The sequence below is a fragment of the Epargyreus clarus genome, unplaced genomic scaffold, assembly GCF_041222505.1.
Source record: "Epargyreus clarus isolate Ecla_fem2 unplaced genomic scaffold, WU_Ecla_fem_2.2 ptg000005l, whole genome shotgun sequence".
NCBI lineage: Eukaryota > Metazoa > Arthropoda > Insecta > Lepidoptera > Hesperiidae > Epargyreus > Epargyreus clarus.
Genome location: NW_027332213.1, coordinates 11750486 through 11764239, shown reverse-complemented (window position 1 = coordinate 11764239; position 13754 = coordinate 11750486). Strand labels below are relative to the sequence as shown.

Below are 13754 nucleotides of genomic sequence, written 5' to 3'. Positions count from 1 at the left end.
CTTAAGTTTTTTTCTTTCTTTATCATATAGGAGTAGCACACGAGCATGCAGTCCATCTGTTGGTAAGTAGCTACTGCTGCCCATGGACATATGTAATCAACCCCACATAGGATAGATATTCCTACCTGAGTTCGGCCACATGCAACGCTACCCCATGAGGACTCGGAAAACTATGTCTCTTGCCGCACCTAAATCTCTACAAATTAAATATTTGTCCATCTTCCCATGATTATTTTCTCTTATATTCAATTTATAAAGTAAATAATTTACTAATAACAAAAAGAGGATACAAATATATTTAGTTTGAAAATTGTTATGCGAATGCCGCTTAAACTTATTGAATGGTAGTGTTCCGCATTGCGCAACGGTCCTGGTATATCTCGTGGGGATTACTTTTATTTACTTTCCATATTAAAATCAAGTAAACAACGGCGCACCTGATGTTAAGTGGTTGCTGTTTAACTTAGGTTTAAAGAATCTTTATTTCTCATAAGACATATTACATTTGTCACTTAAAATGAGAATTTTACAATTGATTAATAATAGCGTATGGTAATGCTCGGTACGTATGTGTTTTGAAATCTATGTATGTGTTTGTGTATATCGGTGCATATGTTCTTGTGTGTGTGTAGCGCATGTGTGTGTGTGCGCATGTGTGTCTCCGCATGTGTGTATGCGTATGTCTGATGTATACTTCGTGTTCGTGTTCGTGTTCTGATGTGAACTTCGCATTTATATGTACCTAGGTAAAGTAACGTAATATGTAGCAGCTTACTTAGCTGATCAATTAAATTACTTGCTTCTGGTTGCGTTCCTTTGGAGATCCCGGAGTCCTCTACGCAGCGCTGAGGACGGTCACCGGGGGGGTTTTAGTGCGGTAAGAGTCCCACATAACCCCGTGTCGCTCCCACGCATCGGGTACCTTTTGAAGGTTTCCCCCTCGTGAACAAAAAAAAAGGTAAAGTAACGTAATATGTGGCAGCTTACTTAGCTGATCAATTAAATGATTTGCTTCTGGAATGATATTCAGTCATAGCGTCTACTATAACAATTAGTTAATCATTGCTTTTCATACCCTTGGCTACAGATATTTATGAACGGCTGTGAAGGAGTTATAGGATAATATAAACGAACTTGCAGGATTAATCACGATATATTACTTGGAATCTGTACACTACATTATACATACACTTGATAGACAGACTGATCAAATCAAAGAGTGACACATAGATATATTTAAAAGTAAATTAATTTACATTGAGTTTATATATGTATCTTCAACGTACATATGCATAGTGATATAGAATAAGGGTTCAAGTTGAAGTCGAGTACAGATACGTTGCCACCTTGTTTACTTCTTCTACCCAGATATAATTATGTAGATAAAGTGAGATTTCGAACATTTTTGAAAAATATTTTGTGCTCAAATATTCCCTACACCTTTTGCACCGCAATCATTACAATGTAAAATTAATGTCTTTGTATTTACGTGCATTAATTACCTCATAATATTTCTAAGTTTTGAATTGATTGCATTGTGTTCGATATTATGTTAACCGTTGAAATAAGCAATAACATGTCATATGTGTAAATTGTACACGCCTATAATTGGCTTACATATATAGAACAGTTATATATGTATATATTATAGTTTATTAGTTATGTTTGTTAAGCTGTTGGCGTGGTTAAATAAATAAATAAATTACAATATTTTATACATATTTAAAAGTAAATGAAATTCGAAAAGTTTCTTAGAAACCAGAATACCGTACGCCCCAGTTACAGTTAATTTTTCCCCTATCGTATATCATAAGCAGTAATAAAACGCGTACACTTGGAAAATAAGAAATATTCCGTATTCATATTATTATACAATCCTTTTTCACAAAATATATCGAGGAATGTGTGATTTGTGACATCGCCCCAATTATGTAGAAATTCGTATACTAAATTCTATGCTATAAATAAATGTAATATATTATTTTTTATTATAGACATAGATTTGTCAAAATGATACCTATGATTGGTATTCTAAATGTAGATTTGTAAAGTAACTAATAAATCTAGTTGCTTGAAGTATTAAATTTGTTTCGTTATAATATTTTCTAAAATCTTTACCATCATCCTTGAAAATCATCATTGTTATAAAGTTACATTGTTTTTTTTATTTTACACTAATATATTGAATTAAAAGATTGTAATATGTAACGGGTACTCACGATACGCGGTTTTGATTTCTTTCTTGCTAACATTTCGACCCAGTTGCATGGATCGTGGTCAGGACGAAACTGCGGTAGCGTGGTGAAACCGTTGACAAATACTAGTGGTAGCATAACCTATCTACCTTCGTTCGTTATATTACTTCATACAAACTTGGGTGAAATATAACGCTGTAAATACTGTAGGTCATAAAAGACACGTAGTTATATGAAAGTCATGAGAACCGTTATAACTTGTAATATACTTCTTATGCTGTAAATACCGTAAGTTATAAAAGAAACGTAGTTATATGAAAGTCATGAGAATCGTTATAACTTGAAATATACTTCTTATGCTGTAAATACCGTAAGTTATAAAAGAAACGTAGTTATATGAAAGTCATGAGAATCGTTATAACTTGAAATATACTTCTTATGCTGTAAATACCGTAAGTTATAAAAGAAACGTAGTTATATGAAAGTCATGAGAACCGCTATAACTTTACCGGTAAAGTTATAACGCCTCACGTATCAGTTCTAAAAACGCGGTATCGGCTGCGAAGGGTGATTGCCGAGGGCGGAATCGTTCTAATTGCCAATTATAGAGGTATCAATGAGAACAGGCCATTTAACCCTTAGCCAAATGGGGGTTTGGCCTGAAATCCGGCATGTGCGGTCGCACACACCTTTTTTGCAGTTTCTTTGAGTTTTTATCTGGTCTTTCTAGAGTTTTACAAGTCTTATTTATAAAACTCTATGTTGAATAAGATTTAAAAAAATGATGTGATATAAGAATAGGTATAATGTATCGTGTATCTCAGTATGTTTCCTCAAAGGGAGCATGATTTAGTTTTATATCTATATAGATTTTGACGTATATCTTGCTACATAGAATTAATAACATATTATTTTGTGATGTTACAAAATGCAAAAAGTTACTTATTTGCTTTTTATATATTTTAATTGATACCTGAATCATAGCAGCTTAAAGAGTAGAATATAAAGGAGTTGTGAAATACGCCATCATAAAAATATTAATAAATTATTATCAGTATTTTGATTCATTTATGAGACGGTCAAATCACCCCAATAATTCCCTGACAGGAAAAATCTTACAGAAACTAAAGCAGTCGGCACGCATCACGGAATTGGATTCCGATTCGGTTCCTAAGAGCGTCACTAAAACGATTATAGGACAAAGCGACACATAAAAGATAAGACGTGACGCTGCTATCGTCATCTGCATCTAATGGTAATGGAGGACGTCATTCCGGACAATGGCGACGAAGACCGAACGAGAGGAGAGAATACCGGAAATTAGTTTCGGATTGATACGGGAGTGAATATGTATGATCGCTATATAAAAGTATTTTATTTCTTAATATTAAATTATTTTTTGTTTAACTTTTATAAAAATATGACAACCAATACAACTATGCTTCGGGGTACAGGGCTTGGTCTAAGAACATCAATCAGAATCCATAATAAGTTATTAAGGAATATTTTTTAAATATAAACTATAAAATATAAATATTTTTTTTGCTAAATTATAGATACCCAAATATCTGATTCATTTACAGGACAGCAAAATCACGCCAATGATTCCCTGACAATATTTAACTATTTATTAAAATATTTTATTTCTTAATATTTCATAAATTTTTTGACGTATGATTTTAAGTGCAAAATATTATCAAAAACAAAAGCCAGGGATGAAATAAAGTAATTTGTCCAAACTGCCCTCACAAAACAGCTTAAACTGGGGATCCTTTTCAATTCGGTCCCCGCATGTCTGTAAATACTTCAGCGGGACTCATTTTTAAAACGAAATCGTTATCAAGGGCCCTGGTGACTGTTATGAAGGGTCAAATGGCCCTACAAATTGCACAAAACACGCGCCCTCTTGATTAACTTTCAGACGTTCGGTCTTCAGATTGTAGTAAAATAAAATTGGATTCAGTCAACAACGACTTGCTTATTTCTATCGGTCGTGGCTTATTTGATAATGCTGATAGTGGTAACTTAAACAAAGTCTTAGCCTTTGACAGACCGTGTAGCGAAGTGGTCTCCATATCTGAGACGCAGAGTTCCAGGTTCGAACCTCGGTCAGTCAGAATTCTCAGTCTGGGTGCTTATATTATTCGTCTTATGTTTATTCCTCATTCGTGAAAGTATAGGGCTATGAGTGAAAAATACGTCTTTAGGTAACAGTCTATATAATACATCTCGTATACGAGATTTGTTTACGAGAGTTGTTTACGTTTCGATACTTCATACGTTAACATTTAATAGAATACGTATAGGTATGTATGTGTGTGTGTCTTCAAAACTTGCAAGTTCTTATTTTTTTTAATTTGTGAAGCTGTTTCATAGTTTGTAAAAAGTAGTTTCATTTTGATATCACAATTTTTTTTTCCTACAATTTTAAGAATAATAAGTAAAGTTAAAAATACCTATTGCATTTTATTTGAAACTATTTCCCATTTACCTATTGCCTTGTCCAGTCAGTGTAGCCTGAGTGCTTTCTGCAATTTCTCCGGAAAAAATATTGCTCAATGTCAGTTAAAGATTTCTCCCCTCGAAGATAAAAAGAGCACGTCGCTTCGTCCATTTCCGTCACCCCTGAATTTCGTCGTAGACGGACGGCGTGCAATAAAAGTGAATGTTATCTCGCTAATTTTTTCCCTGCCCAACCCGGCTGTCGTTCATTTCCCATAACCCAAATCTTTACGACGAAATTATTATGAGCACGACTGTGACTTACTGAGATCCGACGAAAATAGGGCTTTGTTTTTTGTTTTCATTTGGCGTTATCTTAGCTTATCTGCATTTAAATAGGTAGTGTTTTTTTATAATATAGGAATAGCAGACGAGTCCACATGCAGTCCACCTGAAGGTAAGTGGCTACTGCCGCCCATGGACATCTGTAATCAACCCCAGATAGGATTAGATATTCCTACCTGAGGTCGGCCACAGATGCGACGCTACCCCTGAGGCTACCCCTGAGGACTAAGCTGAAACGCCTCGTAAAAGTCTGTATCTTACCACACCCTTCAAACGGGAACACAGCAGCGCCTAACACTGCAGTTATTAGATAGAAATAGGTGTAGCGGTGGCGCCGCCGGAGTCAAACCACAAAGGGTTCTACCACCTTCAAACGTTACTAGACGAGCCGCCAAAGCGTGTCTTTTATAGCTAATCTATAGCACGACTGTGACTTACTAAATTTCGACGAAACTAAGGATTTTATTTTTCTCTTTATTTAACAATAATAATTATATTGCTGCTACCTGAATTTAAATCAGAAGTTTCTAGAAAAGTCTATAGACCTGACTCAATAATTCAAATCACGATACATTATGTTGTTTGTTGTTGGTCTAAATTGTAGAAGACATCAAATTTTGAGTAACAGTTGTTCAAAAATAACATTAGTTCCAAGTAATTATCTTTTGCGTAAATATGCTTGTAAATTAAACTAATTTTACAGTAAATTTAAATGGCTTTTACATTAACCTTCACATGAACCACATTAAGCTTACAAACTAACAAAGTTTCTTATGCATTATTAATATGAATTCGAATCAATGGTATAAATAAGTGATACATTAATCATTTTAAAATATAATTTAAGCAGAATAGAGTAAAGCGACTTCGTTAAAATAGCTTTATTAATTTAGCGCTCGGTTTTATAACTGCAGCAGATGTATTTTATGTTCTTCGGCGAAATTATTAAGCGGAGTACTATAATTTAAATGGCCTTAATATACAGTAGAAGTGACGCAGTTAAAATATATTACTTCATAGATTAATACGAATATCTATATATAAATATTCATGTTTTCTTAATATTATTGTAAATGTTTGAAAAGGGTGACTAATAAACCCTTTGTGAACATATACACAATCAATTAAAAGGGTAATAATTGCATATAACATTTCTATTGGCCAATTAAGAAACTGCAAACCGGATAACTGCCCAGAGCGGCAAAATTGAGGGGACGGCAAAATTACTTGTAATATATCTGTGGTTTTGACACAGTTTATATTTATATATCAGAGGCCGGATAGGTCACGGGTAGGCAAAAAATAGTGTATCCTGAAGTGGCTAAATAGTAGTAATAATAGGGCACTAACCACATTAAAAATATCTTTAATATTACACTGATTTAGCGATCATATGCAGTTCCGTATCAATCCGAAGGAAATTTCCGGTTTTCTCTGCTTCCGTTCGGCCTTCGTCACCATTGTCCGGAATGACGCCCTCCATTACTATTAGACGCAGATGACGATAGCAGCGTCACGTCTTATCTTTTATGTGACGCTTTGTCCTATAATCGTTTTAGTGACGCTCTTAGGAAACGGCGAATCGAAATCCAATTCCATGATGCGTGCCGACTGCTTTAGTTTCTGTTAGATTTTTCCTGTCAGGGAATTATTGGCGTGATTCTGCTGACCTGTAAATGGATCAAGATATTTGGGTATCTATACTTTAGTAATAAATTTTGTTAGAATTGTAAAATATTCGTTAATAACTTGTTATGATTACAGATTGGTGTACTAAGACCAAACCCTGTACCTCATACAAAGTCGTATTGGTGGTCATCTATTTAAAAAAAGTTTAATGTTTTGCTATAGATCTACATTTTACAATATTGGCTTAGTACTAGAATTTGTCAACATAATAACATCTTATTTAAAAAAAAAATCTAGTAATATACAAAAAAATGTGAAATATTCTTTACGATCTGATGATAATATTGATAGCGATATGGTAAAAAAAACTAGAATGTTAACGTAATTATAGTAATTTAATGTCTATTTTGAATTCGTCCCATAATTTTGATGTGTTATGATGTTTAATTAAGGAAAAAAATTGCAAGTTACTTTTATTGTGCAGGTACAGAAAACGAGAATGCAAGAGATAATGAGGAAGTTAGTATTGCATTCATACAATAATAAAGTGAAAGGGCTATTTTATTTAAAATCATGATATATCAACATCGTGTTAGTCGAAGAACTTGGAGAACTGTATGACGATGACTAAGTAGGTGGTGCAAAGACTACAGTAGCTGAGAGGCAGCGACATGTCTAACTTGATGATTCCGCTCACGACGTAGGCGAACTCACTGTCGCATGTCAATTGGTAGAATGCCTTCACTTTGCGACGCTCAATTTTACCTGAAAAACATTCAAACATTTAGGTTGACTTGGAGATGATTGATAAAGCTTTAAAAACGTTTTGTATACACATAGTCCCTAAGATTTTTGATGTGTTAAGAGTACTATGATGCACGTGATGGATACACAAATAGCCAGAATAAAAATCTAAATTCAAAATTTTTGATATCTGTTTGACCAAGAGTCGAACCTGGAACCTTGACTTTGTTGTTCACTGTCTAAGAAACAAATCTTCTTCATGAAACAATTAAACAAAGTTTTTAACAAAACCAACTTGCTGAAACACGGAAGATGGACACAAAAAACTGGAGAAATAAAGTAATGAGTACGGAAATTGGACGAAAGCCGAAAATATCTTACAAAAATATTTCGCCCATCTAAACTTGATTGAAAAATTCTCTTTGGTGTATTGAATATTGTATTATTTAATTAAAAACCGTTGGCGGTAAAAAGTTAACGTTATTCCAGCCCGTACCTTTTAATATAATTCGATTGACTTCCTGAATTTACTTGTAATATGAAAAAGATGTACTTACAATTTAATAGCATATTGAAATGCTGCTAAACGAAATTCAATTTTAGAACATAAACCTTTGTTAATATTCAATATATCCAATGATTTTCCGGTTAAAGATAAACATTTGACAATTCCTGTCTGACACCTGACATTTTCAAATTTCGATCTTTGCTAGTTAAAAATTCGTTGAACTAAGTACATTTTCGTTGAAGTACAGTTTCGTAAGTAAAATACTTACGAAACTGTGTTACCACCAAAGTGGCACATGAAATACGGGTAATTAACCATGCGAACTATGTTTATTTCTTTTCTGCGCATTCATTTAGACGTGCTATCACTTGCACTTCAATACTTTCGCAGTGTGTATCTCTTGCGATGAGTGCCACCAAAAAGCGCCGATTGTTATGTTAGTAACCGTTCTATGTTTTTACTAGTGGTATATCAATGGTTACCACTTACCAAAATCCATAAAATGCATTGCTTCGTACAACATCCCTCGTATTTCCTTCACTTCACGAGCAGTAACGCTTGATAAGTAACAAGGAATTATTATCAAAAAGGTGTATTTAATACATCGGGAACATGCATTCGCTATCATTGTCTTCACTTGCTGAAAAAATACAATCGTTAATTTATAAAAATGAACAAATGAGCCTGCTGCCTACTTGATGATAAGTTATCATCAAGATTATCTACTGTTTATTTACTTTTTTTTAATATAGGAGTAGCAGACGAGCATGTAGTCCACCTGATGGTAAGTGGCTACTGCCGTCCATGGACATATGTAATCCCCGATAGGATTCGATATTCCTAACTGAGTCGCCACAGGTCGATCACGCAAGCGCCACTACACCTGAGAACTAAGCTGGAACGCCTAGGAAAAGCATGTCTTCCTTACCACACCCCTCAAACGAGAACACAGCAGCGCTTAATACTGTTGTTATTAGGCAAGAATAGGTGTGGGGCAGCGCCACCGAGTCAAACCACCTTAAAACTTGTTTATGAGCCACAAATATGACTGAAGCTCTAACCGAGGACGATATTGAGTTGCCTAACCCTGAGCACTAAGATGGAATGCTTCTACTTTCTAGTTACTTGTAATAACAGTGTCAAGAACTTCAGAACACTGAAGTTGACAGTATTACTACAAGGCAAAAATCTGCGGTACCTCTGTAGTAGAACGATGAATAGTTCTACCACCTTTATATGCAATACTACTCAATAATACTTAAGTTATTTTAAATAGAATTAGTATGAATTATTTAAATTACTTACCGTGGTATGTGATATATCACTTTGTGCTAAATTTATTATAAATTTTATTAACATCGTTGTCGCCAAACCCGAAGTGAACAACAGTAGTAGCAACTGAAAAATATTGAACTTTATATTAATTAAATACTATAAAAGAAAAACATAATTATAAGAAAATATACATTACCGGTAATCCCATTAAAGAATTGAACTGCTCGCAACAACTGAATAGCAACTCAAAAACTCGATGCAACGAATGTGTATCCAACTCAACATTACCAGAAAGTTCTTCAAGTTTCTTCGTCGTTTGGTTACCAGATCGTTTTAAACTAATAGCGAATATTTTACCTACATGAGCCTTTATTATACAAAGTCTTCTTAAAATTAATGAAAGTAAAACGCCTAGGAAAATATTTTCGCTATCGTGTCCAATAAAGCCTATATATAGCAGTGGGTACCAATAATTATTGCTTTGAAAAGAATTATATAAGAGTATTAAGTACTCAATAGTTATATAAATAATGCCAATGCCAATCCAGTAGTACATTGCTTTCGTGGGAACCGTTATATCAATATTATTTTCAATATTTAATATCTTGTCAAATTTTCGTAGATTTTCAAAAAACTTGTTAAGTTTCCTCTTTTGCAGAAACAATACACCGAATGTAAGTATAACATATTCAACACAGATCATGTTTTTATAAACAAGATAAGTGGCATTTATCACTTCAGTGTGAAACAAGAATATTACATTCAACACGATTAGCAAAAGACTGATAAGACAAGTGATTATAAAGAAGACATTCATATTTTTGAACAAATAAATACGATTGATGCCAAAAAATGCTTGCAACCAAATAAAATATCGTATCTTCCATAAAATATTATTTGTCTCAGAAATTAAATTGTTTGTTTTTGGTGACGGTATATCACAAGGCGTTACTTTTGGACCCTTAGGTATAACCTTCATTATTACGATTTTACTACTACTATACTGCGATAGTGTTCATCTCCTTCTGAATTTCGAAAAACAATGACGTAAAATATGAATAAAAATTCTATATCATTTTTATCAAATACAAAATTGCTGATAAAGATCTTTCATTTCTAAAATTGTCAATTAAGATATTAAACGTGTGGAGGTATACTACTAATCAAATTCATATTACGAGTAAATTGGTGTTACTTGTACTGAGAGCTTATGTAATGTAAATGTGATATTAAATGATATATTAAAAAATAGTCGAAAATGATAACAATGATAATATGTTAAAACATTTAATAATAGCGTTGAGTGTCAAAATTTACTTATATAATATATTTAGTAACTAACTGACTAACTGAACCGTTTTAAAATCAAAAATAGTTCTCGAATACCACTTTATACAAATAAAACAATAAAAGGTCAATGATAATCATTGACCTTTTATTGTTTTATTGTAACCGATATGAAATTTTAATCATTTATAAATGAAAAGTTGTAATTTTGATGTATTTTTTATTCTCATTATCTAGTTCATAATTCTTTTTATAGTCAAAAACTTGACAATGGTGACAAAGTTGCCAATAAAAAGACTACAGTACTTAAGCTATACAAACACAGTCTACTAATAACATTTGCAATTATTTCGTTAGTCGAAAAACTTGGAAAACTGTATGACGATGACTAAGTAGGTGGTGCAAAGACTACAGTAGCTGAGAGGTAGCGACATGTCTAGCTTGATGATTCCGCTCACGACGTAGGAAAACTCACTGTCGCGAGTCATTTGGTAGAATGCCTTTACTTTGCGACGCTCAATTTTATCTGAGAAACATTACGAATATTTAAGTACAGTCAAATGATTACTAAAAAACACAAAAAAGATCCTAATTAGCTGAACAAAACTAATTAGCTGAAATAGGGAAGACGGAAACAAAATGATTGTATATTAAAAAAACACATTTAAAAAGAAGCTTTTAAGTAACGATAACTCGTTTTTGGTATTCTTCTTGGAAAACTCTTTTGTTAACCATGTCATAAAATCTATAATACATTTAAAATAACAATGTAATATTATATTATACCATTTTAGGACGTACGCTCGCCGGCCGTGACGTCACTAAGGAAATAATACATTATAATTATCAACCAAATCAAACGCCTATGCATTTCATCTCAATCGGTTCGGATTAATCAATTTAAAATTTATTGATATTGCACATACTCTTCTTACATTCATAAACTTTATGAAGCTGTTAATACAACATCCAACATCGTTAATTAAGTTAAAACTGTACATTACTTTTCCCTCTGAGCGAAGTCTTCAATCACGAGTTAACCCGTGGACCATTCCTTTATCAAGGCCCGGCTGATCGTCAATTAGGTTAATGAAGATTCTTTTTTCGCAAAACTTTGAAGATTTTATTTGTTTAATTAGGGTAATTGTAGACGTGAAATCCATTTGAAAGTTAATTTTGTTCCAAATGAACATGTTAGAGGATTAACACGTGATGTAAATGAATCAGTTTGTATTTCATTTGCAAGTATGACACTAATAGGCTATGAATATACAAACTTCTAATAATACAAATATAAAAAAGGTTTTTGAAATTTGGGAACGAAAGCTTGTTAATAAATAAATTACGGAGTTACTTACCAGAATCAAAAGAATTAATAGCTTCATACAACATCTCTCGAATTTCATTCACTTTATTTGTAGTAGCACTTGCCAAATAACAAGGAAATATTATCAGTATTGTGTATTTCAAACAACGAATACATGCATATGCTATCATTATCCGCATTTCCTGAAAAAGTAAATAAATCGTCACTGAGGTCAGCCTTTGATGCGTTGCTACCACTGAGAACTATGTTATGTGTATGTGTGTCTTTATCACACATCCTTTAAGCACAGTACCGTTTGACACTGCTATGATATGACATGAAGCAGAAATATGTTTGAAGTCGGACTATCATCTGTCTGTCTTAACTGTCATCGGCTTCCCATGTTGTAAGTCCACCTGTCGCTGTTTAAGTTTGTATATAATTTATCCATAAATCTTGTTTTCGAAAATTTTTGTTTCTTAACCTTCTATTATTTTATTTTAAATGATTTTTTTCTCATTAAATGAAATTCATCTTCTTTATTTCTTTTGAGATCAAATGCATTTACCGGAAGATTAATTATTTTAATTACTTACCATGGTATCTGATTCGTCACTTTGCGCTAACTTTATTATAAATTTTACAAGCATCGTTGACGCCAAACCAGATGTGAACAACAGTAAAAGCATCTGCAAAATATTGCAAAATCTCAGAATAGAAGGTGCAGTATTAAAAGGGAAATAATAATTGCCAGATAATGTTTTATACGTGAATGTAGTAATAAATGTAATAAATTACCGGTAATCCCATAAGAGAGTTCAATTGTTCGCAACAATTATGAAGCAACTCGTAAACCTCATGCAAGGAACGGGTATCCAACTCAACATTGTCAGATAGCGCTTCGAGTTTGTTCTTCTTTTGGTTACAAGATCCTTTCGAATTCATTGAGAAAATCTTGCCTACGTGAGCTTTTATTATACAAAGTCTCTTTGAAATTAATGACAATAAAAAGCCCACGAAAACGTTCTCACTATCGTGCGCAACTATTGCTAGATACAACAGCGGGTGCCAGAAATTGCTCATTTGAAATGAATTATATATAACTATTAAATATTCAGTAGAAATGTTTGTACAGCCTAATCCGATCCAGAAATACATTTCTTTAGTGGGAACCGTTAAAGCAATATTATTTTCAATATTCATCATCCTGTCAACGATGTTAAGGTTTTCGAAAAACTTAATAAGTTTTCTCTTTTGAAAAAATAATATGTACGACGTAAGGATTAAGTATTCAATACAGACAGTGTTTTTATAAATAATATACGTGGCATTTAATATTTCAGTTTGAAACAAAAATATTACACTAGATGTCACAAGAATAAGACTGATAAAAAAACTGATTATTGACACGAACTTCATATTTTTAAACAAATAAGTACGATTGATTCCAATCATTGCCTCAACCCAAATATAATATCTTATCATCCAAGCAATATTCTTTCTTTCAGAAATAAAATTATTTGTCTTTGGTGACGGTGTACCACAAGGTGTTACTTTCGAACCAACGGTTATAGCTTTCATTGTTACGATTAGCTCTATCTGAGTTTCTAAAACACTGTAACTTAAAAATGAGTATGTACAGTCATAAATGGGTATCATTTTTATCTAATAACATATTGCTGATATAGATCTTTCATTACTAAAATTGACAATTACAGATATGAAACGCGTGGGGTGTATAATCAAATTCATATTAAATTTGTATTACGATGTGGCGTCGGTTACTTGGCTAACTATACATATAAAAATGCTTGTATAAAAATGTATGTCTGGTATTAAATTATGTTTAAGCCAAATCAAAATATTCGAACTCGTTCCTTCAGAACATATTACATACGAAATCATTGATTTATTTCGAAATGATCCAATAATTACGTTATTTTATCGATACTTCTGGCGTAAACTACCTTTACGTGGAATTGACTCTTGGGCTCTTCCTCGAAACTTGATTTTAATGTATGGC

General features: G+C 32.9%; 2 protein-coding genes across 2 annotated transcripts; both read right to left on the bottom strand.

The window, feature by feature from the left end:
* Positions 1-7203: 7203 nt before the first annotated feature.
* LOC140757852 (uncharacterized) lies at positions 7204-9841 on the bottom strand. The gene is made up of 5 exons (XM_073093723.1): positions 9651-9841; positions 9335-9476; positions 9169-9261; positions 8353-8503; positions 7204-7376 (listed from the first exon to the last, which is right to left on the bottom strand). The coding sequence occupies exons 1-5, from the start codon at positions 9839-9841 to the stop codon at positions 7204-7206; spliced, it is 750 nt and encodes a 249-aa protein (XP_072949824.1).
* A 937-nt stretch (positions 9842-10778) lies between these two features.
* Positions 10779-13312, bottom strand: LOC140757851 (uncharacterized). The gene is made up of 4 exons (XM_073093722.1): positions 13094-13312; positions 12328-12420; positions 11784-11934; positions 10779-10951 (listed from the first exon to the last, which is right to left on the bottom strand). The coding sequence occupies exons 1-4, from the start codon at positions 13310-13312 to the stop codon at positions 10779-10781; spliced, it is 636 nt and encodes a 211-aa protein (XP_072949823.1).
* Between the last annotated feature and the right edge of the window lie 442 nt (positions 13313-13754).

Bases quoted from the DNA above. Each gene is read 5' to 3' on its own strand.
- LOC140757852 (XM_073093723.1), bottom strand. From the start codon at position 9,841: ATGATCTGTGTTGAATATGTTATACTTACATTCGGTGTATTGTTTCTG. The intron at 9,262-9,334 runs GTAATGTATATT...AATATTTTTCAG, and splicing joins ATTCTTTAATGGGATTACCG to TTGCTACTACTGTTGTTCAC. The intron at 7,377-8,352 runs GTAAGTGGTAAC...AATGTTTTTCAG, and splicing joins AATGCATTTTATGGATTTTG to GTAAAATTGAGCGTCGCAAA.
- LOC140757851 (XM_073093722.1), bottom strand. From the start codon at position 13,312: ATGAAAGCTATAACCGTTGGTTCGAAAGTAACACCTTGTGGTACACCG. The intron at 12,421-13,093 runs GTAATATTTTTG...AATATTTTGCAG, and splicing joins TTATTCTTGTGACATCTAGT to ATGCTTTTACTGTTGTTCAC. The intron at 11,935-12,327 runs GTAAGTAATTAA...TTACTTTTTCAG, and splicing joins GTGACGAATCAGATACCATG to GAAATGCGGATAATGATAGC.